Consider the following 26,539-nt stretch of genomic DNA (forward strand, 5'->3'; position numbering starts at 1 on the left):
TGTCAAATTTTGAAATAACATGCTATTTCGCGCCATTCCTTATCCCTGTGCAACAAGGTTTACTGGGATGGTGAAATAGCTCACCTGTTATTTCAAAACATATTTCAAAATAAGAGGTGGCTTGTGCAGACATGGGGTAGCTATTTTGGGATATCTCTGATATCCTGAAATAGCCATGCAGTGTAGACGTACCCTGAGAAATAACTGCTCCTCATAAAGCCTCAGTGAAAGATATTACCTTCATGTAAATTTCTTAATAATGAAGTAATATTAGAAAAATAAAAAGAAATACACTACTTTGTCTTTTTTCAACATATCCATTTGGGTGATTGCCATGGTATTCAAGTTTAGCTGTTCCATCTCCTGATCCAATTTCCGAAGAACCTTATCCACGTCTGCTTTCTCATTTTGAAGTTTTTGTACCTCTGATTCAAGAGCTTCAACACTGCTGTTCTTCTCAGTCTTCTCTAGTTCACGTTCCTAAACAGAAAAAATAAAATCAACCAAGAATTTATTCTAAAAATGTGATTTATAATTATGCCAAGTAGGGAACAAAAGACTAAGAAGGGAGTACTTTTCATTATTCAACAGCAATAACTCCGGTGGATAAAGGAATGACAGTTACATAATCTGCAAAGACTAAATACAGAAGGATGAAGGGTGTGAAATAGGGCTGTAAGCAAGGCAGAGGGCACTGATGCTAAGATGCCAGAAAGTCTGCACAGCCTCCCCAGTTGCTCATCTACTAAACTGATGAATGCTAATACAAAAGAACATGCTTCAATGTGCTTTATCTGTATCCAGTTTATTCTTTGCTTTTTGGCATCCATTGAATAATAAAATATACTTGAGGATTTTCTTAAAGGGAAACACTATGGGGAAAAATACCACGATACGTTAAATTCTTCAATTACTGGTTTAACCTCTGAAATCTGGGATTTTCTGGTCCGGCAACATCGTGATCTGGCAGGACCATGGATGTTGTAGGACCAAAGAGCCCCAGCAGCTGGGAGCAAGAACCACATGGGAGTCAGAAGCCTCGGGTAGGCCAGTGATAGAATGGGGAGCCCAGGCAGGACTGGGGGCAGGGCAGAGAGCCCCAGCTGAGCCAGCAGCAGGAGAACTGCTGGTGAGCCCTGGCCCTGGAGAGCCCCAGCTGAGCAGTGGCTGTAGGTTCGGTGGGATCGGACAGAGCCTAGTGTCCGGGGCTGGTGGCTGGGAGCAGGCTGATGGCCTGGGAGGGAGCTCAGGACCGGGAGTCAGCAGCGGCTCACTGGCCTCCCGTGGTCTGGCAAACTCTATGGTTCAGGACTGTTTGGGTCCCAAGGGTGCCAGACAAGGGAGATCCAACCTGTACAAACAAACAAATATAAATCATTTTGCGAGAAAGGCACAAGTAAGGAGTTAGCAATTAGATAACTTGCCTTTAGGGATGGCTTGTTATAAGTTTGTAAATGTGTAAAACATAGCATCCTATATATTTAAGTCATTAATTTTTTGGTCCCTGAGTCCTACAAGTAAAATACAATTTACTCTCACAGATTATGAAATAGGTTTACAGGTTTTTTCATTATGTCACTGATGTCCACATCTTCAATACTTTATATGACTAGAAGCATCAAGACAACTGAATATGCTTTCACTTGTGCATTTATTTAAATTATTCAAATATAAAACCTTACAGACTTGATGAGTTCCTGATCCAGTTCCAGAATCCTGTCTGAAGACTCCTCCAACTGATTCAGTTCATATTTCACATTCTTCAGTTCAAGCTGTTTCTTATTTTGAATGTCTGACTTCAGGTCAATGGTTTTTTCCAGTCCAGTTTTCTTATCTCTTATATCATCAATCTGCTTTTGTTTCATTGTTTCTTTTTCTGTAAATTCTCTCTGAACAAAGAAATCATCCAAAAGAGTCACTAAGCATTTATCTACATGTGAATTATTTTATAGAGAGCCCCACATAAACATTTTTTCTCTATTAGCAGACCACTATGACCAGATTGGCATCTGTCTAATGCAACCTATTGAAATACTGTGGAACAATAAAAGATCTGGCTGGAAATTTTCCACAAAACATTTTTCTGTTGGAAAATACTGAGTCATTGAAATCAAACCATTTTTCAGGAGTGTGTCGATATTCACAAATCTTTTGACAGAACCAGGTAGGCTTCCAACAAAAACTTAGCCTGTTTTCTCACTAGCTCACCTATCCACTTCCTAGCTAGTCAGCAGTTCACCTGGCAGAGAGCTTGGGATGCCGGAATGCCTGGGCATTCCTAAACTGGGCAGTCTAAACAGCTATACTTTTGAGGAGTCAGACATCCTTGCAGGAATTAGGCAGTCTTTTGAGCAAACTGAAAAATTCCATTTCACTTCTCCTGGTGTGGGGATAAAAGTTGTTGTTTTTTCCCCAAAGATCCAAAATTTTTCATAGGTGAGGAATTTTTCCAACCAATTCTAGACAGTCATGTTAAACAGAATTATTTTTATTACTATTAGTATTACCATGCTACCAAGGAGCCCCAATCATGTGCCAGAATACCACTGTGCTAGGCACAGTATAAACAACAACAAAAAATGTCCCTTCATTAGGGAAATGAAAATGTAATTATTAAATGATTTTTCACCACATTAGAACTAACTGTAATTAAAAAATAAAACTCCAAACAATATAAGGTGTCCTTCTGATAGAAACATCTTCTAATACCAAGTATACTGTAAAAATTGTTGACAACTGTGTGTATAATATTGGAATTGGGAGATAAGCATGCCCATAATGGTAACCTAAATTCCTTGTGAACATTTGACTAAGAATAAAGAACACAATTTGCTGTCAATTCACATGCATTATGAAACCAGATATTATGAGAATTAATTACAAGAATGCATTAAGCTGAAAAAAATCTTACCATTAACTGACTGGCAGCTTCCACTTCTCTTTCTTGTCTCTCTTTCACAAGCTTGTGAAAACTGTTAATTTGCCTTTCATTAAAAGGTGCTCGCTGAAAACCATCTAATTCCAACAGTGCTGCCAAAGTCTGGATTAATGAATCCCTGGTTCTGATGTCTTGTTGGTGACGATCTGCTTGCAGCTGAAGACGGCCTTTACACATATATACATACACAAGGTTTACACATTGAGAATTGTACACATCAAGAACATATTATGTCACTTATATGTGATTACATTCAATGGCAAATCACTTGGAAGGAATGGTTCTAACTCAATTTTTTTTAACTGCATGCATTAATTACTGAATTTTAGCAGTTTCTAGCTGAAGAGACTCTTAAAAGGTCTTTTTTAAAAGATATAAGTGTCATTTCTTATATTACTAATGCAGTAAGGCTGGGACCATAGCAGCCCAAGAGGGGAAACTGGTCCTGGGAGGAGGCAGGGCTGCAGCAGCCCAGGCAGTGGTGGTAGCAGCGTGATTGTGGCTGCCTGCCACCCAGCAGTGGGGCCAGGGCTGCGGCCACAGCAGCCCTAGAGGGGGAAGCTGGCCGCGGCAGTCCGGCAGTGGGGTTGGGGCTGCGACAGCCTGATTGGACAACGTGCTGTTCAGCAGTGGGGTTGGAGCTACCTAGCTGGCAGCAGACCTGTGGCTGGGGCTGGCCCGCAGACAGCCCAGCTGAAGGAGCCAGCAGCGGGGAGGGGCAGCAGGCTAAAGGGACTGGTGTGAGCACCTCCCTTTGTCCAGAAAATTCCCTCATCCAGGACTGGTCAAGTCCCGAGGGTGCTGGACAAGAGAAGCCCAATCTGTAGGAACTGTTTTCCTAAATTAGTTTTAAGCTGATTAATGTTAAACCTATGTAACTTCAGTTTCATAAGGGGGATAACACTGAAAAACAAACTAAAAACAAGCAAACAGAAAGTCCAACTCATTTCTGTTGGAAATTTGTTTGTATCCACTTTGGTTACAAGAAACTTATAAGTATTCTAAAATTGACAGAGAAAATAATGTCTCTCTTTTTTGGTTTTTACTTTGCACATCTGACAGCACTTTGTCACTCCCCCCCCCCCCCCCCGCATGGGCTGAACCTATCAAATGAGCTCAGTGGGACTATGCTTATTTACTTGTGAGTGTGTTTGTAGGACTGAACCTTTATTTTGTTTCCTCAGCAAGGCCTTTTACACAACACAAAGGGAGAACTCATTACCTCTTCCAACTTTTTAAAATAGGAAAATGTGACTGCAGAATCAACAAAAAGTGGGATGGCTGTCTCGTGCAGTATTTAAAACCACTTAACTTTACTTTTTAAAGCTAGATTTCAAGTCTGATATTACCCTTTGAAAATTAAAATATTAACTGACTTTTTTAAAAAATATCATGAAAACACTTACAAATAGTCTTGGAAATTCCCGTTTTAATAAAAAAACATTAAAACTTAATGTTGTGTCTAACCCATCTGGCAATGCCTTTTAAAAAGTCTATTGCCATTCCCATTGTTCCCACATTTTGCAACATTTTATTATCCACCTATTTTAGGCCCCATTTGCAGACTTCCAACAAGATCTACATTTGGACTTGAAGGCAGAAGAGTTTGCACTAGTAAGTCTTAATAGCAGATCACAGCTTTTATTTGCTCTGTAACGAAAGAAGGCATTGGCGTTCTCTGTCTGCATTTTGTACAGATTTTTTTTTAAAAACTTCAAAAACAAAATGTTTTTCTAAGACCAAGTTAAGAAAAAGCCATTTATTATAAATGTGGTAATGCTAGTCAGTGGTAGGGATGTTAAATTGCGGGTAATTGTCTAATCGAATAGTCCATTTATTTTGCCCTAGGATATTTATGTTGCTACATTTTAAAGGTGAAAGCACCAGGTGGAGCTCAGAGTCAGCTGGGTACTCCCCACTGACGATAAGCTTCCTGCGGCGCTGCTGCTTTGAAATGATGTGGGAGCTTGGAGTCAGGTTCTCTGCAACATTTCAAAGCGTCAGTGCTGCACGGAGCCTGGGGTAAGCAGGGCAGTCCCCAGCTGACCGCGGGTTTTACGCAGCACTGCTGCTTTGAAATGCTGCGAGGAACTCAACCCCAGGCTCCACGTGGCGCTGCCGTTTGAAGTACTCCCTCTTTTCCTCTCCCCCTTGCTGCCTCTTTCTGATAGAGGCAGCAAAGTGGGGGGGGAGGGGGCAGAGCAACTAGTTGACAGGCTTATCAACTATCTGATAAGCATTTGCTTATGGGATAGTGAACTAGTCTTTCACATCTCTAGTTGGTGGGACAAAATAATGCAGTGGCAGATCAGCAGGCTATAAGATGCCACCAATATTTAAGATTATTTTTACTTTTCTGTTACAAGTGCCTATTTTGTGACCTTAATCAGACAGCCAATTCAAATTACTTCTGAAAATTACACTAAAATTGCCAGCTACAGTTTTTTCTTTCTAAATTCATATAACATTCAGTATATAGTTTTAAAAATTGTTTTAAGTAGAAAAGTAGTAACTTCTCTCCAAACCATGTGTATTAAAATGTTGGTAATCACCTGAACTAAGAACACAGAACTTAAAGGGTTAATTACCACACCACCAAAAATAATGTCCATTATTTAAAGCATGGGTTCCAAAACTGGGGGGGAATGCCCCCCAGGGTGTGTGAAGAAATTCCAGGGGGGCACGAGGCGACCCAGTCCCCCCTCCCCCCATCAGTTCCCATCCTCAAGAAAGAGCCCAGTCCATCTGTCTGCTTGGCTATTGGAACAGGTGCAGCTCGGGCTGGCTGGGGTAGATTTCAAAATGGCCACCTTAAAAGGGCAATGCCTGCTCTGTTCTTAAAAGGGCAGGGCAATCTTTTTTTTCATTTTCTCAACAAGTTTTGCTGCTATTTTTGTTTCTTGCCTTTCTTCCCCCCCGCTCAGTTCCTTTTTTTTTTTTTTTTGGTCAACAAGTTTTGTTGCTATTTTGGTGGGGGAGGGGTTGGGCATGAGGGTTTCTCAAAAATGAAAAAGGGGGGCATGATGCCGAAAAGTTTAGGAACCACTGATTTAAAGGGTCATGCTCTTACTAACTGAGTAATTATGTTCTGATTTTTAATCTTTCCAAAGATCATAATTACCTATTCTACCCTATATTGGTATTATAACTGTACTGATGACATTTGCAATTAATGTATGTATCTTGAAATAATTGATAAGCTGTACAGAACAAGATACTTGGTATTTAGGGAATTTTAGAGAAATCACATGAAATACAACCTGTCTGAATTCCACCTTTTAGTACATATCTTGCATTCACTTCCTGCCTAATGATTTTCTTGGCTAAAATCCATTAACTAAAATGAGTGACATTTCTATTCCTCCAAACTGGAGGACTCATGCTAATGCACCCAGCTTACAGACCAAACATATACTTTGTAAATATTTAGACTAATTACGTCTTGGTGACCTAAAGTGGCCCCTTTCCTGCAAAAAATCCATAAATGAATGAATATGCCAACATCAATATTATTGGTCAAAAGGGCAAGTGTAAAATTGAAATACTGTGGAGAAGACTAATGACCTTTTTTTTCATTGTCAGAGGTAACCAAAAGTTCAAATTTGAGACTTAGACTTGCTGCACTAAGCAGACAATACTGAGTAAATATACTAAATTTCAATATTTTCATCTGACTCAAACACAGAAATTCTGTCAATCATCCTGTTACAAGTGTCTATATTATATGAGATGGTGATTCTGGCATTTTTTTTTAAATGAGCCTATTGTACCTTGTTCAACAAGTAATTCTGATTTCTCTCTGTTGAATCTCTGACACTCTCTGCTTGCTTTATCCAGCTCATGTTGACAGTCTGTTAATCTCCTTTCCTTCTCTTTTACTGTTCTCTGATGGTTCTGGTACATATCCCTTAGTTGGTCATCTGTTCCTTGAAAAACCTATGCAGTCAGAGTATACTGTCCCATTAAAAAGTTAGGTTCTTTACTTGATTTATAACAAAATACGTTGTCCATGCTTATAAACTATACAACGCATCTTCCAAAGGTTAAACACAGAATAAATCATAAAGGATAAAATATAACCAGATGTGTAATTATTACCATAAGACCACTCAAACTGTAGCACTAAAGGGTATTTTGGGTTAGCTTTAATAAACTTACTAAGGATGTGGAAGTTTAATCAGTAAGTTACGCAAATTGTGTATCTTATATTGATCTAAATTTGAAATAGCTTATTTTGAAATTTGGCGCCATCTACACAGTGCCGAAATTTCAAAATAAATCATTATTCCAAAACATCCCTTTACCCTCGTGGAACGAGGGTTATAGGGACATCGGAATAGCAAGCCTGTTATTTCAAACTCTATTTTGAAATAATGAGCTCGTTCAAAAGAGGCTGAATAGACGTACCCTAAGCACTGGTTAACGTTAACTGGTGGGGGCTGGAGCAGCTACCCGCCTGTTTTGTACAGGGGGTTACTCCTGCCTCGTGGGGGTGGGGGGTCTGCTGTGGGCAGGGGCTGCTCCAGCATCCTGGCTAGAGCAGCCTCTATCTGTGGTGGGTCAAGGTGCCCCATAGGCAGGGGCTTCTTCAACTGGGACACCAGAGCAGCCCTTGCCTGTGGGGCGCCCTAAGCACTGGTTTGCCATGGGCAGGGGCTGCCATGGGCAGGGGCTGCTCTGGTGTTCCAGTCAGAGTAGCCTCAGTCTGCGAATGGCTTGAGCACCCTGCAGGCAGGGGCTTCTCCGACAAGGATGCTGGAGCAGCCCCTGCCTGAGGGGTCCCCTGGCCTGCCGCAGGCAGGGGCTGCTCCAGCTGAGCAGCTGCAGCTGAGCTCCAGCCCCATAGCCATTTAAATGGGATTTTACATTCCTACTACTTACTGCAGGAGTTAAGTCACAAGACCTAAGTAAAATTATCTGGGTGCCATAAAGGGATTCCCCTTTTTCATACTGATAAAACATGATCAGTCACTTATTCTATAAAATCATCTGCACACTGAGCAGTTCATTGTACTTGTAGATCTGAGAGGGAAAGGTAATAGTAACAGTTTAAATCTCCATATTTCTACTAAATCAAAAAGAAATACACCTTCATGGCACTGCATTTACTATATTTAAACCATTTATTTTTAGATGCTGTATTGGTAATGGTGGCTGCTCCTTAATACATATGGCTGTCTAGCTGCTCTTTACTGTAAAAGCTGTAGCATGCTGACAGCTCACTTTGTAGTGCCATTGTAAATTTCTCAAATCATACATGCAGAATAATATTTATGGATATCTGTACTGCTACCTAACTACCATTCTGCAACAAACTATTGCATCTTCATGATTGAAGATATCAACAAATGGCGACTAATTATAAAAACAGTATTGATCTGGAGGGTCTGCCACACTTAGCTGCTTAATACTCTTAGTAAACTTGTCAATTTTAACACCATAGCCACCATCTTTCATAGTGTCTCTGCACTTTATTTACTGAGCTTTTATAAACGTTGCCCCCAATCCAGAAAAACACTTGTGAATTGTCCCAATGAACTGAATGGGACTGTTCATATTTTAACCATTTTTATGGATTGAGACTTTATTAGTGGGGTGATTTTTTAATAAAAATGTTAATGAATTATTTACTGAAGAGTAGTACTCCATGGATTACACTAAAAACATTCCTATCTTTCTGCATCCAGTCTTACAACAACCGTGGTCAAAAATCTTTGGAAAATAAAACCAGCAAAATAAAAATGCACTGTTCTCGGTATGGATATACAAGTTTTTTAAAAATTAATGTTTACTCTATAGCATATATATTTTTCATCTGTAATGCATGATTGCTTTTTTTTAAAGGATGAAGGATGGTAACACATAGGATTTATAAAGCAAACCTTCTTCATCTTCTGTTGTAAATCCTGGTTATCTTTTTCCATCTGTCTTTTTCTGCTGTCCAGAGCTTTAATCTCATTGTCAAGTCTCATTACTTTTGCAAGATTCTGTTCAATTTCTGTCAGGCGGTTCTGAAAAGGAAAGAATTCTAAAATAAATTGACTTCACTGCAGTTTATGGATCTTATAATCACATTTTCTATTTAAATACAATGCATTTTAAAACATGGATCATGTCCAGCATCTACAAGTTCATAATGAGTTTGAGATACTAGTACAAGGGTCCGCAAATATTTTCACCCCATGTCCCACGTATTAGTCAAGATAGCATCTTGTGGATCACTTCCCCTTCCTGATGAGATAGCATTCTTGCAGCAACTACAGTAATTACTTACATGGAAAAGTAATATTAGCAAATCATATTAAAGCTTATCTTTTATTTCTACATTTGAGAGCAGATCATCCCAACATTCCCTATAATTTTTCTCATGAAAGCGTGGAATGAATTTTGGTAGGTGCACCGATATGGAAGTGATGCTCAAACACTTCAGATATGAAGTGATCAAATGTGCTGCTAATGATGATAAGGAGGGTTTCTGTAACTTCTTCCTTTCCTGCTGTGGCCATTTAGAATATGTAAGCCACATACTTACTGGCTGCCCTCACTGCCAAGGAATGCCTGATTCCCTCATGGATTTGCATGAAAAATAATGATCTGTACTTAGCAGTTGAATGGTTAAGGTGCATAAACTCATACACTTGACTTGCTTGTGCTATGTAGATGCAACACAATACATAAACAATGTATTTAATGTATTTTAACTTCTTTTAAAGATAGTTAACAGTCAGTACTTTGCATAGTGGTTAAAAACTACTGCAGTAGGTAGGGTATACCAGAAAAAACATGCACAGTACTATTAATTGAAGAGTTATAGGGACAAGCATTGCTATTATTTATCAGAATTTGTTGTAGTTATTGAATATGTCATGGCACCATGGTAAACAGAAGTGTAAAAGTAAATACAGACACTAGGTATTATTTACGTAGAGGCAAGGGAGGGCTCTGTAAAGGTGCTTTTCTCCCCATTTCTGACAGTATATTCAAGTTGTAATATAATACTTGGAGGTAAAGGTAATATGAAAATGTGCCATCCTGTAAAATCAAACAGATACAGTGAAACCTTTGTTATCCGGCACTCTGTTAACCAGCATTGCCCCTAGCCACTATACTGTCACATCTGCAGGCATACAGGCCTGACTTGGCTTACCATGATTGGCATAACAATTTTTTATTTAAGAAGTACTAATCATCTTTAACTCAGAATAGAAATGTGAGACCAACTGCCTCCCACTACAAAACTACCAATATTAAAAACTTGAGTTTTATTATTATTGTCCATTGGTTTTTCCTAGGTTGATGGGACCCTCAGATAAACAGAATTTTTAGATAACCAGAACGCCCTAATCCCCGAGCGTGCCGGATAACACAGGTTTTACTGTAATATAATCTATCTTCCAAAATAAACTGTTGAATAAATATTGAAAATTGCATTTTTCCAAAAGTTTTCTTAACTAAACTGAGAGCATAACAGAGGAAAGATACATGTTGCTTTCAAGGCTGACCTGAAAATCCCCCAATTGGAAGTAAACTAATTTAAATAAAAGAAAAAATAAATTGGTCCAAAATTCTGTGAAGATAAAATTAGATAATTTCCACTACATCTTTGAATATAAATTCTACTCACTATTTCATTATTTATGATGAAAATATCCTGTAAGATTTGTAGTTAAATCAAAAGATATCCCCTGATAATACAACATTCAGTTTGAGAGATTTTTAAATCACACAGAAGTCAGGAAATTGCCATAACAAGGAACCTTCACTCTGCCTCTCCTAGTAAATATGTACAGGATTACAGTAAAATCTTGAATTACATGATCATACCAACAAATTTACCTTTAGAGGCTCAAGTTGATTCTCAATAGATTTTACATTTTCCTTAGAAGCAGCCAGTTGAGCTTCCCTATTGCTAAGTTGATCTTGAATTTCACGTGCTTTTTCTTTATTTTGTTTTAGATATCTCAGTTCCATCTGACACTCTTTTACTCTCAAGGTTTGCTTTTGACGTACCTGACGAAGTGTTTCCAGTGCTTTAATATACCTTTCAAAAAGAAAACCACGTGTACATTTCAAATTGTATAGGCACATGCAGTTTTATGAATGAAATCAACACTTTAAAATGAACATTTATAATGAGCATTTAAACAATTATAATTCCTGAAAGGAATATTTTACTGTAATTATTTTAATTATGGGAAGAAATAAACCTTGTTGCTGAGAAGATCTCATCAAATTTTTGTTTTAGGGCCCTTCCCTCACTTAAGGGCCAGTTGGATTCTTCTTGATGACAGAATATTACATTATTAATCACGGATTTGGAAACACCAAGGGCGCTGATCATCTCTCGATCAATTTCTGCACACTTGGAACTGAGACTGACCTTCTCCCCATGCCTGTGTACATAGATTAAGAAAATGCAAAACAATAAAATGACGAGTGGACGCTGTACACAGTTTTTAAAAAAAATAACTAACTAATATCCTGTATAATTTTAATATTCTAAGCACACCTGTTTAGGTGCTAAACCCTGGTAAATGTTTTGCCCCTCATTATTCTCTCAGGCTGTGTCCAGACTCAGGGGTTTTTTCGAAAAAAAGTAGCCTTTTTTCGAAAAAACTTCACCTGCGTCTAGACTGCAGCCGTGTTCTTTCGAAATTAAATCGAAAGAATGCGGCTTTTCTTTCGACGGTGGTAAACCTAATTCCACGAGGAAGAACGCCTTCTTTCGAAAGTGCTCTTTCGAAAGAAGGCGTTCTTGAAAGCAAACAGGCTTTTTAGAAAGAGAGCATCCAGACTCACTGGGTGCTTTCTTTCAAAAAAGAGGCTTGCTTTTTCGAAATTCCGCGTGCAGTCTAGACGCTCTCTTTAGAAAGAGGCTCTTTCGAAAGTATCTTTCGAAAGAGCCTCTTTCGAAAGAGGCTTGCAGTCTAGACATAGCCTCATTCTCTTCCATTTAACTCTAAATAACCATTTCCAAATATTTCGATACAGCATTACTTTGATTTAAAGCCATCTTTCTATAACTTAATGTAATGTTAGCCATGTATTTAGCACTAGTTTTCTAACTGTGACTGCACAGCCAGCAGAGGGAGCAAAAACCATAGTGATTAATGAAAAATAAATACTCGTTTAAAAAAATGTCAGAGATGAGAGTCGAATAAATTAGATACTTGAATGAATTGCAAGGGAACTACTTTTCCATTTAATTACATTGACTTCATCAATGCCAATAGAACAAAGTGAATATAGTGCATAAAAATCACAACTAAATTATCACTGAATGAGTTAGGAATCTAAATCCACTGAAAAATTAATAAGACTTGGCCAGTTTGAAAGTTTTACCCATTAATCTACAGATTTCTTGTAACACATAAAACAAACAATGAAGTGAGATAACGTGTAACTTTTTTTATACTTAATTTAATCTGAAGAGGAGGTGGAGGTTTAAATGGACAAATTACCATGTTACAAAACATATGGACACTCATACTATGAGGCAATATTTTAAAAAATCTAAAACGTACTTTGTTCGAGTAATGACACCTTCAAGAGTTTTAAATTCGGTTTTCTTGCCTTTCTGAGTACAAACCATGGATCGCTGGACAGCTACAAGCTCTCCATTAACATCACGAAACTGCAGTCGAATCTGAGCTCTGACATCTGTTTCGTGAGCAACCTTTGGCAGGAAAAAAAATATGAAAAACCTATTTAACAAAGAAAACGTTTATAGTCAGAGAGTCATAGAAATGGAAGGAATCTCAAAAAAATAATCAAGTCTAATCTTCTACACTCAAGGCAGGACCAAGCACTATCTAGGCCTTCCCTGACAGATGTTTGTCTAACCCGATCTTAAATATTTTCAATAATGGAGATTCCACAAGCTCCCTACACAATTTAGTCCAGTGATTAACCACCCTGACAGTTAGGAAGTTTCTCTTAAAATCTAATCTAAACCTTCTTTGCTGCAACTGAAACCCATTGCTTCTTGTCCTATTCTCCTTAACCTTTGATAATAATTTTTCCCTCTTCTCCTATTAACAGTCTTCTCTTTTCCAAAATAAACAAACCGAATTCTTTCCACCTTTCCTCTTCGGTCATGTTTTCTAGACCTTTAATCATTTTTGTTGCTCTTCTCTGTATTTTTTTCCAACTAGATTTTCGGCCCTGAAATGTGGTGCCCAAAACTGGACAAATATTCCAGTTGAAGCATAATCAGCATGGAGTACAGGAATTACTTCTTCTGTCCTGCTTACAACACCGCTGGTAATCCATCCCAAAATTACGTTTGCTTTTTTTGCAACAGTGTTACACTGTTGACTCATATTTAGCTTGTGGTTCGCGATGACTTCTGGATCCCTTTCTGTAGTACTCTTCCCTAGGTAGTTGCTTCCAAATTTGTGTGTGTGCAACTGACTGTTTGTTCCTAAATGGAGTACAGGCAGTCCCCGGGTTACATGGATCCGACTTACATCGGATCCCTACTTACAAACGGGGTGAGACAACCCCGCACTAGCTGCTTCCCCCAGCAGACCAGAGAGACGCGGAGCGGCTTTTCTCAGCAGACACCTCAGCTTGAGAATAAAGGACTGAGGGAAGTGAGGTGTGGGAGAATAAAACTGAGCTCTGGAGAAATGTTTGGCTAGAGTTTCCCCTACAATATGTACCAGTTCCGACTTACATACAAATTCAACTTAAGAACAAACCTACAGTCCCTATCTTGTATGTAACCCGGGGACTGCCTGTATTTGCATTTATCCTTATTGAATGCCATCCTATTTACCTCAGACCATTTCCCCAGTTTGTCCAGATCACTTTGAATTATAATTCTATCTTCCAAACCAATTATGCACCCATATCATTGCAGGGATGCAAGATTCCATTCAATTGGTTGACTGTTTAACCATACTGTTTAACCGGTTAGCCATACTGTTTGACCGGTTACCCAATTAAAGGGGGACAGGGAAGTCACTCCTGCCTAGGTGGGCTGACATGGTCCTCCCACCGACCGGGGCTGGGCTGCAGTGGCCCCTGCCTCCCGCAGGCAGGGACTGCTCCATCCTGGCCAGAACAGGCCCTGCCTGCAGTGTGCCCAAGCCTGCTCCAGCTCAATTGGAGCAGCCCCTTCCTGTGGTGTGCCTGGGCCTACCTCAGACAGCAGCTGCTCCAGCTGGGCTGAAATGCCCCTGTCTATGGCGGATCCCGCAGGGCTGTAACAGCTCCTGTCTGCGCGGGGGGGGAGGGGGGGGGGGGAGAGGAGTTGCTCCAGTCCCCACCAGTGAACCGGAACTGGAAAGCATCACCCTTAACCATTCACATCCCTACATCATAGTAGCTCCACCTAGGTTGTATTTCTCTAATTTGTTAATGAGAAGGTCATGTGAGACTGTATCCAAAGCCTTATACATCTACTACTTCTCCCTTATCCACCAATTTTGTTATCCTATGAAAGAAAACTATGAGGTTGGTTTGGCACAATTTGTTGTTTACAACTCCATGCCGACTGTTACTTATGTTATTATCTTCTAAATGTTTGCAAATTGATTTCTTACATACTTGCTCCATTGCCTTTGCCAGTTCACATGTTAAACTGGCTGGTCTGTAATTTCCTGGGTTGTCCTTATTTCCCTTCTTATAGCTAGGCATGATATTTGTCCTTTTCCAGTCTTCTGGACATTCCATGACTTTTCAAACACAATAGCTAATGGCTCATATATCTCCTCAGTCAGCTCCTTGAGTATTCTAGGATTCATTTCATTGGGCCCTGGTGACTTGAAGACATCTAACTTATAAGTAATTTTTAACTTGTTCTTTCCCTGTTTTAGCTTCTCAACCTACCCTATGTTTCACTGGCATTTAGGGATGTGAAGGAGTAGTCGGGTAGTCGTCTACCTGATAAGCAGGAGCCTATGGGTAGCACTATCAACTACTCAGTCTCTCCCCGCTCTCTCCTACACTCTTAAAAGGACAGAGAGGAGCAGGCGTGCAAAGGCTGGCTCATTCTCTGGGCCCCCGCCGGGTCTCAGGACAACCCTCACGCTGCCCCTCTGCATTTTTTTTTAAAAGTGGTAGCCGACCTGTGCTGAGACAGACAGGCGGACAGGCTGCCATTGCTGTGTCCCTTTAAAAAATGCACAGTGGCAGCGTGAGAGTGATGGAGGGCGGGGGCAGCTGCCGCTGCTGCATCCCTTTTAAAAATGCAGAGGGACAGCGTAAGGATTGTCCTGGGGGCGAGGGGAGGACCAGAGAATGAGCCAGCGTCTTTGCACACCAGATCCTCTCTGTCCCTTTAACAGTGTAGAGTGGCAGCCGGGAGTTATGCTCAGACACAGTCTGAGCCAGAAGTGAGCACTTAAAGTGCCCTTCCTTAATGACTAGTTGAGCAGTTCATGGAAATTCCATTGACTACTCGACTAGTAAATGAATTGATACTTAACATCCTTACTAGCATTCACTATGTTAGGTGTCCAATTGCTACCAACCTTCTTGGTGAAATCCAAAGCGAGGAAGTCATTAATCACCTCTGTCATCCAAGCATATGTTCCATAAGTAAAATTTTGTCTGAACGACACCAATTAGTTTTACCATTGACTTCAATGAAACCAGGATTTTACCCAAAATCTGTTTTGTTTTGGTTTTTTTTTGGTCTACGGTTTCTATCCATAGTCCTTACAAATACCTTCTACTTTGGCTATCCTTACACAAATATTGTCCCACCCACATCTGATAAACAGTTATCAGTAGGGCTCGGCAAGCAACAGTGAGCCCCACTTGCCAGCCACGCGGTTTCGCACGGTTCTGCATTCTGCGCATGCGCAGATCGCTCTGTGCTGGCTCTTCCGGGTTGTAATCTACTAGCCATGGGCGAATAGATTACATTATTTGTCGAGCCCTGGTTATCAGAGAATCTTCCCTCAAGTAAACAGAACAGAAAAATAACCACCTCCAAGTCTGATACCAAGCATTTATTTCTGTGAAAAGGACTATTCATAGTTTTAAAGTCATTATAGAATCTGGACCTAATCATGCAGACAGCAGATATCTCTACTGTAGATTTGACCCATAATTAAATATAATAGAATATATAGAAAGTTTAGCTCACCATAAAATCGTATTTAATTTATCATTAACTTGGAAAGCATAGCCCATATTCAAAACGTTACAGTTAAAACCATCAATTTATCAAGACCAAGTAAATAACTGACAGAAATTTGTACCAAAAGACAATATAAAAAGTGATCAGGTCACAAGCTACTTATTTTCGTGTCAGTATTTACTGGCAATTAAAATGTATAATATATAGCCAGAAAACAATGAAATAGATATTCTCACATTGAAACTAAATATAGTTACGAACATGAATTTATCATTTTTAAATATTTAAACAAATAAACCAATTTAGTCCCTTGGATGTTATGCATGCACATGTGGAAACCTTTAATTTTATGAAAGACAACCAAATTTAAGGTTGGCAACTAATTTCTTGTAATTTCTTCCTCTTCAATTTTTCTTTTGTATTACATTAAAATGGGCGATTTAAATAATTAACTCCTATTGTATTACCCCCATAGTGGCACACTCAGCGTTCACTAAAAATCAGTTAGACATACTAGCTAGCCACCATGACTCCTACCTTTGGATCATGAACAAATGAATTTCCTTTGGTGCCTGGAGGGAAATCTCCAGTGGAAATATATTTAAGGCATTCAATGATAGTCTACAGAAATGAAAATAAATATGAATCAGTAATATTAATGTAGAATAAATAAAAAACTGGACTAAAAAGGGAACAGAGTTAGTCTGCAAATATCTGAGAACCAAGAAAGGAAACATAATGACATTCAATTCAGAGAAAGCGTTCTGAGTATTGGGAAAAGGTTAATGACAATAGCTCTAATTTGCTTGTGGATCAGTCCCTCAAATTGGAGATATTCCAAACAATGGCAGATTAAAATTAGATTGGACACAATAAGGTACAATATGGCATAATTCTGCATTAGCAAAGAGCCCGATTAGATGATTTAATGCAGTGTTTTTCAACCTTTTGATACAAGGAGCTGGATTGCTTCCTTCATTTTATAGCAGGGAGACCCTAGGAACTGGCGCCAATCCACAGAATGGTCATTGAGTAACACTAAAAAGATCATTCCCATCTCTAACTTTTATGGCTCTAATACCTAGGGCATAAACAGGTATCTGTAGAACAGTGGTCTCCAACCTTTTTACACCCAAGATCACTTTTTAAATGTCAGGACAAGCCAAGATCTACCCCATCCCTTCCTCAAAATCCCACCCCTTCCTTGAGACCCCATGCTCTCCATTCCCCTCCTCTCCATCATTTGCTGTCCCAATCCCTTACTCGCTCTCACTGGGTTGAGACAGAAGGTGTGTGCTCTGGGTTGGGAAGGAGGGATTTGGGTGCAGGAAGGGATAAGAGGTGCAAGCTGTGGGAGGGAATATGGCTGTAAGAAAAGGTGGAGAAGGTAATGCTGGCTCAGGGAGGGGCTCCAGGCTGGAGAGTGTTAGGGTCAGATGGAGGGTTGGGCTGCTGGAGCAAGCCGCAGGCTTGTGGATGTGGGGGTGCAGGAGTTTGAGTTGGAGTATAAGAGGGGCTCAGGGCGGGGGGGGGGAGGGGATTGGGTGTGTGATTGGCTCAGGGCACGAGTTTGTGGTGTGTGGATGGTGCAGGAGTCCTGTGGCACAAGATTGGGGATGTGGGTGGTGTAGGAGTTTGGGGCTGTGAGATCAGGACAGGGGATTCAGGTTAAGGATAGGTTAAGGATGTTAAAATGCAGTTTTATTGACTAGTCAATGGAATTTCCATCAACTAGTCGATAGGCAGGAACTTCTACATTCCTCCTTTGCAGTAGAGGCTCCTCCCAGCAGGGGCTCTTGTACATTTCAAAGAAGGAATGCGGAATTCTGTGTACAGCCCGGTGCCAGCAGGAAGTCCCCCTGACTCTGGGATGCTCAGCTGTGAGGTGGCTTCCCCTTTAAAACTGCTGCCTCTGTGCCTTTCAAAGGGGCAGCCATGGAGCCCAGGACTCCCCAACTGACCCTGGGATCCCCACAGCATTTCCCCAACTGGGGAGTCCCCAACCGAGCCCGGGCTCCACAGCTACCCCTTTGAAAGGCGCACAGGCGGTATTTTAAAGGGGCAGCCGCCGCACAGCTGATCCACAGATCAGCTATGCAGCAGCTGCCACTTTTAAGTACTCCTTCTCCTGTTTCAGAGGCAGCAATGGGAGGGTGGGGATATCGACTAGTTGACTAGTCAAAATACTATCCAATAAGCCAATGCTTATCGGATAGTCAACTAGTCTTTTACATCCTTAGTTCAGGTGTATGATAGGCTCAGGGTTGGGTTCTGTGGGGGTGCGGGTGCTAGGATGCTGCGGCCAGATGCAGGCAAGGCCCAATTGGGGGCTTGTTGACCAGGCTTCATTTTTAAATAAAATATTATGTCCAACACAAAACATTTCAAAATTGTCTTTATTTCTGGGAGGGGCAGAGAACCTGTTTTGGATCAGGGGCCACTGACCCACAGAAAAATCAGTTGGTGAACACATAAGTGAGATGCAAAAAAACCCCAAACAAAAAAACCCTCCATAACATCCCAAGCCTCACTAATGTGGTCCCAACTGAGACACCTCACTCCCCTGGTACTCCAGTCCCATGAGGAGGGTAGACAGGTTCACGGCATCAGGCCAGATTAACTCTTTTGGGGTTCCAGGGTTAGTGGATTTTGTGGGCCCCTCTACCCTCTGAGGTGGGGCCAAAAATGAGGGATCCAGTGTGTGGGACAGGACTGCCAGTAAGTGGGATAGGGATGGGGGTGCAGAATCTGGGTGGAAAATAGGGTATAGGAGCAAGCTGGGGGTAGATGTCTGGCCAAGAGGGAGGGAGCAGGAGCAAGATACTCGTGGGGGTCTGGCCAGGAAGCAGAGGCAGGTTGCTAGTGAGGGTTTGGCCTGAGGCCACAGTGCTGGTGGGAGTCTGGCGCTGGTGGGGATCTGGCCAGGGGGCACAGTGTTAGTGGGTGGGGGTCTGGCCAGGGAAGAGGGGGCGGAAGCAGCTTGGCTGGCACCTAGGGGGTCTCTAGGGATGAGGATCTCTGGGGAAGGATCTGTAGGCAGCGCTAGAAGAGTGCACGTGCTGCTCCTTAAAGAAATCCAGCTGCTCTGGTTCCTGTGCTGCCATCTTAACTACTGCCCCTCCCCCTACCTTGCAGGAGCACAGGGAAGACAAAGAAGTGTGCGTGCGCTGTTGTGGGCAGGGGAGGAACGTGCGCTTTCTTGTCTTCCTTCCCCGTGCTGTCTTCCTTCTTTCCTGTGGCATGGCGGGGGGGGGGAAGTCCCACAGTTCTAATCCAGATACAGAGTTGGATCCAGCATGGAGCCTCAGGACTTCCCTCTCATGCCGTCGGAAGCCAGAACTAGCTCTATTTTTGTGAGAGGCTGTAGTGCTAGTGCAGGCTCCTCGCTGGGGACATGGGGAAACAAGCAGGGGCAGAGAACACTGCCTCGTGATCAACTGGCAGTGCCCCCGCAATTGATTGGCAGGTGACCACAGCAGCAGAACAACTAAGGCTCTGACCTTTCAAGGAGCACTATGCAGACAGAAACCTGAGCCCACACAGAAATTGTTGCAAAATGCAAGGCTGAAAGTGGAGCAAAAATTATGAAAAGGTCACTGTGACGAGATGCAGTCACAGAAGTCCGCTTGGGATTATTCCCCGGTATGCTGACCATACCACTGACACCCTCCTTTTTGCTCTCTAGTCTTCCCCAGACAAATCAGAGTTGGGATTACTGCCCCCCTGAAAAGCAATGCAGACACTGAACTACTTCAGCTCTAGGGAGGATGCAGTTTTAAGGCACAGCACCCAGGAAACCGACCCAAAAAGGGATCAAACCCCCAAATAAATCCATCTGTCTGTGTGTAAAAGTTATACAGGGAAAGCTCATGAGAATATTTGCCCTCTTTATCAATGAAAGAGATTTGCATACTGGTCATTCCCCACCAGGTAACATTTACACCGGGCCTGATAATAAACAAATTTGTTTTTATTAAATATAAACAGAAGGATTTTAGTTGTTGTAAGTGGGTTTGAGTTTCTACCTCTACCCCGTGACAGCCTGTCAAGGAAGCAGCTGGGCAATTGCCACCAACTTCCCCATGGCTGGGGACTGTGGCTAGGGTGGGGGCAGAGGGGCAGCCACCACGCCATGTGCCCTGACCATGTGCCAGAGCTGGCAGATCAAAGTAAATTACTAAATTAAAATAAAAAGAAAGCACATAGCTAGTTCTAATGCACTAAAAAACATTTTGTGAGCAAATTCTTACCCTAAATAACTGTTCTGATTTCAGGCATAGTCTTCAAGTCAGAGACAAACTCTTTTACCCTGACTTGGGTCTCCAGCTCTCTTTTTATCCTTTTGGGGTTTTCCAAGCTAGCTGAAGAAAAAGTGCTGATAGCTTCCCATTGCTTAGACTTCCCGCAGGTGGGAACCCTTTGTTCTACATCCCACCTTCCATGGAAAAATATCAGGGACAAAATGGAATTTAGTACCAGGTGCCATGGTCATGTTTTCCGAGGACCAACCACTGCTTAGGGCAAACAAGGCTGTTTACAAGTCATCACATTGATCACCAAGTTGTTAAGGCTTGGGGCCAGCACCAGTAACATATTAGCATATTTAAAACTATAAACAGTCTCATACTTCATATTTCTAACTTTTCATACAAGAACAATACATGCACCAAAACAGAATATACAGATCCAACTCTAACATTAAAATGTATAAGGTTACATGAAATATTTTGTCCAAAGCATCTCTGAGTTATGCATATTATTCATAAGCCACTTTACATAAAGCATGGGGGGAAGGAACCATCATAGTTACAATATGCAAACTGTTTAGGTTTTATAATTTCAATAATTATAAATTCATGTAAACAATCACTCATTTGTATGAGTTTGTAATTATTTATAATGACAGGAAGCCTGTTTGCACTGTACAAAAGTCTTACCGTTTTTCCTGCACCATTTGGTCCCACCAAAATGGTTAAAGGACTAAAGAAAGTGATAACTTGCTTGTCTTTGTCCTCCACCCCGAAACTCCTCACTCCAAGGATGCTCATCTTATCAATCTTAGACATTTCTGCAACCTACTTTTCTTCTTTTCTGAATCCCAAAAATTAATTTTCAAAAATCCTACAAAATAAATAGTAAATTCAGTGATTTAGTGACCATTATCCCATTTCTTCCCAAAAATCTGTACTATCAAAAAAAGTTTGTTGAGTGTAATTTAGGAAAGCAGAACAAAGATTCTTTGATTATGGCTGAAGATGTACATTAGAAAGATTCCTTTAAATTATTTTTTAATTAAAATCTTAGATTTTTTCTTTTACAGTGAAAAACCAACCAAAACACAGAATGGTAAATTAAGAAAGTTACTACTTGTTACTTATTCCCCATTACAACTAATCAACTAAAGTCACCCTAAAAGTTTCTAACATTCCTGGAGTATTTAGTAAAACAAATATCCTGAATTAAATATAGTAAAGACTACAACACAGTTTTATGAGCTTTTGCTCAAAAAGGTATAAGAAAAAGTTATAGAAATTAAGTTTTTCTTGAAAAAATAAAAAATAAGCTGTTGCACTACAAACAGCATCAAAACTCAAAGCACATATGGACTGCATTTTAGGTTGGTCTACAGCAGGGCTACTGAACTGAAATGGGCTCGTGGCCCATTTGTTTTTGGCCTGCGGTATGGTTTGGGTTTACACAGGGCTCAACATGCTTGCTGCCTGCAGGTGGGATCCTTTGAACATGGCTTCCACTGGGAAGACACTCCATAATGGTGAGGCATCTCCCAGGCGTGGTGAGCACTGAAAGACCCAAGTGGATCTGCTGGCTGGAACAGACAGGTACAGGGTGTCAGCGTTTCTAGCCCCCAGGAAGGAGGTGCCAGGAGTGCTGGGGCATTGTCAGAAGTGCTGGCTGCTTAGCTTTGTGGACAGAGCCTGCGAGTTGCTGACTGGCTCACACTGTCTGGCTGTGTCTAGACTGCATCCCTTTTTCATAAAAGGGATGCAAATTAGACATATCGCAATTGCAAATGAAGCGGGGATTTAAATCTCCCCCGCTTCATTAGCATAAAAATGGCTGCCGCTTTTTTCCGGCTCGGAGCTTTGCCGGCTCGGAGCTGTTGGAAAAAAGCGCCAGCCTAGATGCAGATCTTTCGGAAAAGAAAGCCTTTTCCGAAAGATCCCTTGTCCCTCATTTTAAGAGGGATAAGGGATCTTCCGGAAAAGGCTTTATTTTCCAAAAGATCCGCGTCTAGACTGGCGCTTTTTTCCGGCAAAGCTCCGGGCCGGAAAAAAGCGGCAGCCATTTATATGCTAATGAAGCGGGGGAGATTTAAATCCCCACTTCATTTGCAATTGCGATATGTCTAATTTGCATCCCTTTTACGAAAAAGGGATGCAGTCTAGACACAGCCTCTATGTTTGGGTCTGGTGCCGCAGCCAGGCAGCCCTGCCTTCATCCCATATGGAGTGATGGACTCCCGCGTGGAGACATCAGCCCTGCTGGGAATTCACGACGGAGCTCCTGGGCACCTGTCCTTTTTTACCTCTCGAGTCCGTCCTGACTTGCCCAGCTCCCCACCTGCTGTAGGTTGGAGTGCTCTGGCTTGGAAACTTTTTCTGAGAAAAATCACTTAAAGAAATGCACAACCTAAAGCTTCAAGCTAAACACCCAAAACAATGGTATACAATTTTCTTTTAAAAAGTGCTGTCATATGGGTGGAAATTGGGTAAATAATGCATTTTATTAATATCAGCAGAACTGACTTAAATGGGGTCTGCATGTTGTGTAGTCTTGCCTTAATTGTATTCATACCCACCAGTGTGAACAGTTATTTGCATATATATACAATCACAATTAAACTGTAGTCCTCAGCATGTGCTGTGAGTATCATTGTGGTCCCCAGAGCTTCTGAAGTTGAGTAGCTCTGGGCTGCGTCTAGACTGACAAGTTTTTCCACAAAAGCAGCTGCTTTTGTGGAAAAACTTGCCAGCTATCTACACTGGTCGCTTGAATTTCCGCAAGAACACTGACGATCTCATGTAAGATTGTCAGTGTTCTTGCAGAAATACTATGCTGCTCATGTTCGGGCAAAAGCCCTCTTGCGCAAATGCTTTTGCGCAAGAGGGCCAGTGTAGACAACGCGGTATTGTTTTGCGCAAAAAAGCCCTGATGGCGAAAATGGCGATTGGGGCTTTCTTGCGCAAACCCGCGTCTAGATTGGCACAGACGCTTTTCCGCAAAAAGTGCTTTTGCGGAAAAGCTTCCGTGCCAATCTAGACGCTCTTTTCCGCAAATGCTTTTAACAGAAAAACTTTTCCATTAAAAGCATTTGCAGAAAATCATGCCAGTCTAGACGTAGCCCTGGAGTTCAATAATCTCTACAACATTTAACATTTTAATTCACATAAGGCCTTAGAATCAGGAGATATTTTTGTCTTTGCTGGTTTTACAGACCTAAACTCACAATACTACAATCATGCAGCGTTGCCTGGCAACCATAAGAAATTCACTGAAATCAATGGTGTCAATACAGGCAGCAGGGTCAGTACATATAGCGATATTATAAGAGCGTGGATCACTGTATTTAGGGGCAGGTTTCTTACCTAGCTATATTTGGCAATATGATTTATTTACAATTTAAGAAAAATAAATGCACCAAGAACAAAGGCAACAATCCAGAGATGAAGCATCTCTTTCAACCAGCAGAAAGGAACTGCTGGATGAATCAAAATGTGCATTTTAGTTGTTTGGCTGTTATTTTGTTAGGTGAGGCATGAAGCATTGTTTTCCCTGTTTATCATTCCTTATCAGTGATCACTGCAACATGGTATTTCTTGAGGATGAAAGGTTATTCCCCAAGACAGGCAATTTACTGCAGCAACAGATGGGGAGTTTTTTTTTTTTAAAAAAAAGCATTTCTGAGCAATAACAGATCATTGTGCCTGATTCCACCAATTATTTATAAATATTCAATTCCAACTATTATTATTTATACTACAGTGGTTCCTAGAAACCCCCAAATAAAATAAGGGTTTCATTGTGGAAGGCACTGAAAAACCACATAGTGAGAAACAGTTTTTCTTGCAAACAGGAATCTAGACAAGATAAATCAAATGTGAGGAGCAACTGCACTGCAGAGAATTGAAGTGACTTGCCCAACATCCCAGCACAGGACAATAGCTGAGTTACATACAGGACACAGATTTTGTGACTCCCAGTCCAGTAAGCTATCCACTAGAATATGCTAGTAGGTACCTCTGGTGAAAGTGGGTACTGGGAATTTCTTAGAGAAATCCAGATATCAAAATAGTAACATGTTAGGGGCATTTCCCTATAGCAGGTTTCCATGGCAGGAAGGTGGTGAGAGTGGAAAATTTCCAGGCCTTGCAAGTGGGTGCAGGATATTTTATCGAGATAGCAGATTATCAGGGTGAGTGGAGCATGATGCATTTTCCAAACATGTCAGATTACCAGGATAGTGGTTAGTCATTGGTTTTTCCAGGAATGGCAGGTTAGTGGGTGGGGTAATTTCCAGGGATGTCAAATTACCAAGGCAGGGGCGGACACACGGCATCTCTTAGGTATGGGGCACTGGTAGGCTTCGGGGGTGGCCGGGCGCAGCTCTGAGAGTGGCAGGTTGGGGAGTGAGCTTCCAGCATTAGCAGGGATGGGATATTATGGGGGTGAGATAGGGCACTTCCGGGGGTGGCAGGGAGGGACGGGAACACTTCCGGGGCTGGGAGGGACTGGGTCCGGGGCATTTCCGGGGCTGACAACTGGTCCCAGCCCCAGGACGCACTAAGCTCGGAGGCTGGGACTGCAGGGCCCGTTTCTAGACGCATCATGCCCCAGTCCCAGCCCCCCCGCGAGCGCCCGAGCGGGAACGGTCACCCAGCGCTTCCCATCCTCTCGGGAAACACCGCCCCGCCCCCGCCGCCAGCCTGCGTAGGCCACAACGCCCCGGCACAGAATCCCCCCCCCCGCGTCTCACCACAGGCCACACGCCGCTCGCGCTGGTTGTTGCCGGCGCCCGGCCCCGCCTCGCCTCAGGCGCGCGCTCGGCCCCGCCCCGCCCAGTTCAAAGGAACCCGCGCTCGCGCCTGCCCAGTTGAGCTGCCCGGTCTGCGCGCGCCGCCTCGCGCCTGGTTTGTCGGGACCCCGCCGAGCCGTCATGGCCAGAGCCAGGCCAGGCCAGGCGCTGCTGGTTCCCACACTGGTCTTAAGCACCCCCCGCAGCGATCCCCGCGCGTACACCCGCGCCCCACGTGCCCGCAGAACGCCCCTCGGCACCCAGCGTTCCCTGTATCGCTCCCCTGCTACCAACCACAACCCCCCTAGTTCCCGGCATCACTGCACAACGGAAAGGGAGGAGGGGAAAAGCCCATTGGTGGGTGTCCTTCCCGCCCGGCCCCGAGCACCGCGGAGCGTCAGGAGCTCGGCCCCGCCCCCACTCCGCATTGCGCAGCTCCCGCCCAACCGCTTGATTGATTTGTCGCCCATCTGTATGCTCCACAGGGCCCCAGTTCTCCATCCCCCAAGCAGTCCCGCAGTGTAGGGCTATTGCTACACTTCAAAGGGGAAAGGCAGGTGGAGCCCTGGGATCAGCTGGGGACTCCCCTGCTGACCCTGGGCTCGCTGCCACTTTGAAATGCCACCTGCAGATGGCCCAAAGCATCAGCATTGTATGGACTCCAGGATCTGGCTACAGTCTCCATGTGGCACTTCCGCTTTGAAGTACCCTGTTCTCTTCCCCCCTTTCCTTTTTTGATAGAGGCAGCAAGGTGTGGGAGAGAAGTGACTAGTGGACTGGACTATCTGATAGCATTCACATCCCTACTCCACAAGCAGTGCCATGAGCATCTACACACACATGCACACACGGTGGGAGGCGTTCTTAGAGGGGGGGTCACATGACCCACTTCTGAACCCATCACACGGCCCCTGAACTCCCTCTGATTGGACAAATCTGCTCTTCAGGTGGGCCTATGGGGCCCAAACCCATCCATATTAGTAGAGGATAGTGGGAGGAATTCTTAGAGGGGTCACATGATACCCTTTACTTCTGGTCCTGTGTCCATCTTGACCCCGGAATTACTACCCCCAGTGGTGGGACATCCTGTGGCAGGCAGGTGGGGCCTAAAGAGTCAGGGGGCATGGCTAATGGCATCGGGGCATGGGTAACATTTGATTAATGGTAGGGCCCTTATATCATGTGTCCCCATTTTTGGTTCAGAAAATATGGTCACCGTATAATTACCTCATTCCTTCCCCCTCCCTCCCCCAACCCTCCACCATGAGCTTCAGCAGGGCACTGTACAAGGCTAAGTCAACCTTTTTCCTCAAACATTCCCCTACAATGCCCCCAAATACTCTTTTTTCTAAATGAATTATTGCTAAGAATTTTTTTTTATATTCTGAATTGTTCCTTTGTTCAGTCAGTCTCCATCCTCTTTCTCTATCTTTTTCCTTCACTCCCTTCTCTCCCCTCTTATTTTCCCTCATTT

General features: G+C 42.5%; 1 protein-coding gene across 2 annotated transcripts in view; it reads right to left on the reverse strand.

The window, feature by feature from the left end:
* The window catches only part of RAD50 (RAD50 double strand break repair protein), a 60,294-nt gene extending 35,024 nt beyond the window's left edge, over positions 1–25,270 (reverse strand). The window contains exons 1-11 of one of the 2 annotated variants that reach the window (XM_075900349.1): positions 25,027–25,270; positions 20,969–21,152; positions 16,569–16,652; positions 12,463–12,614; positions 11,146–11,331; positions 10,775–10,979; positions 8,821–8,949; positions 6,709–6,874; positions 2,912–3,105; positions 1,683–1,889; positions 298–480 (exon numbers count right to left, since the gene is read on the reverse strand). In XM_075900349.1, coding sequence (XP_075756464.1) covers positions 298–480; positions 1,683–1,889; positions 2,912–3,105; positions 6,709–6,874; positions 8,821–8,949; positions 10,775–10,979; positions 11,146–11,331; positions 12,463–12,614; positions 16,569–16,652; positions 20,969–21,097 — 1,635 coding nt within the window. In that variant the 5' untranslated portion in view covers positions 21,098–21,152; positions 25,027–25,270. Of the gene's footprint in view, positions 1–297; positions 481–1,682; positions 1,890–2,911; positions 3,106–6,708; positions 6,875–8,820; positions 8,950–10,774; positions 10,980–11,145; positions 11,332–12,462; positions 12,615–16,568; positions 16,653–20,968; positions 21,153–24,584; positions 24,957–25,026 lie in introns of those variants that run through there. The other variant, XM_006128515.4, reaches the window with a different exon arrangement.
* Positions 25,271–26,539: the final 1,269 nt, after the last annotated feature.

The sequence above is a fragment of the Pelodiscus sinensis genome, chromosome 17 (genome assembly GCF_049634645.1).
Source record: "Pelodiscus sinensis isolate JC-2024 chromosome 17, ASM4963464v1, whole genome shotgun sequence".
Lineage (NCBI taxonomy): Eukaryota > Metazoa > Chordata > Testudines > Trionychidae > Pelodiscus > Pelodiscus sinensis.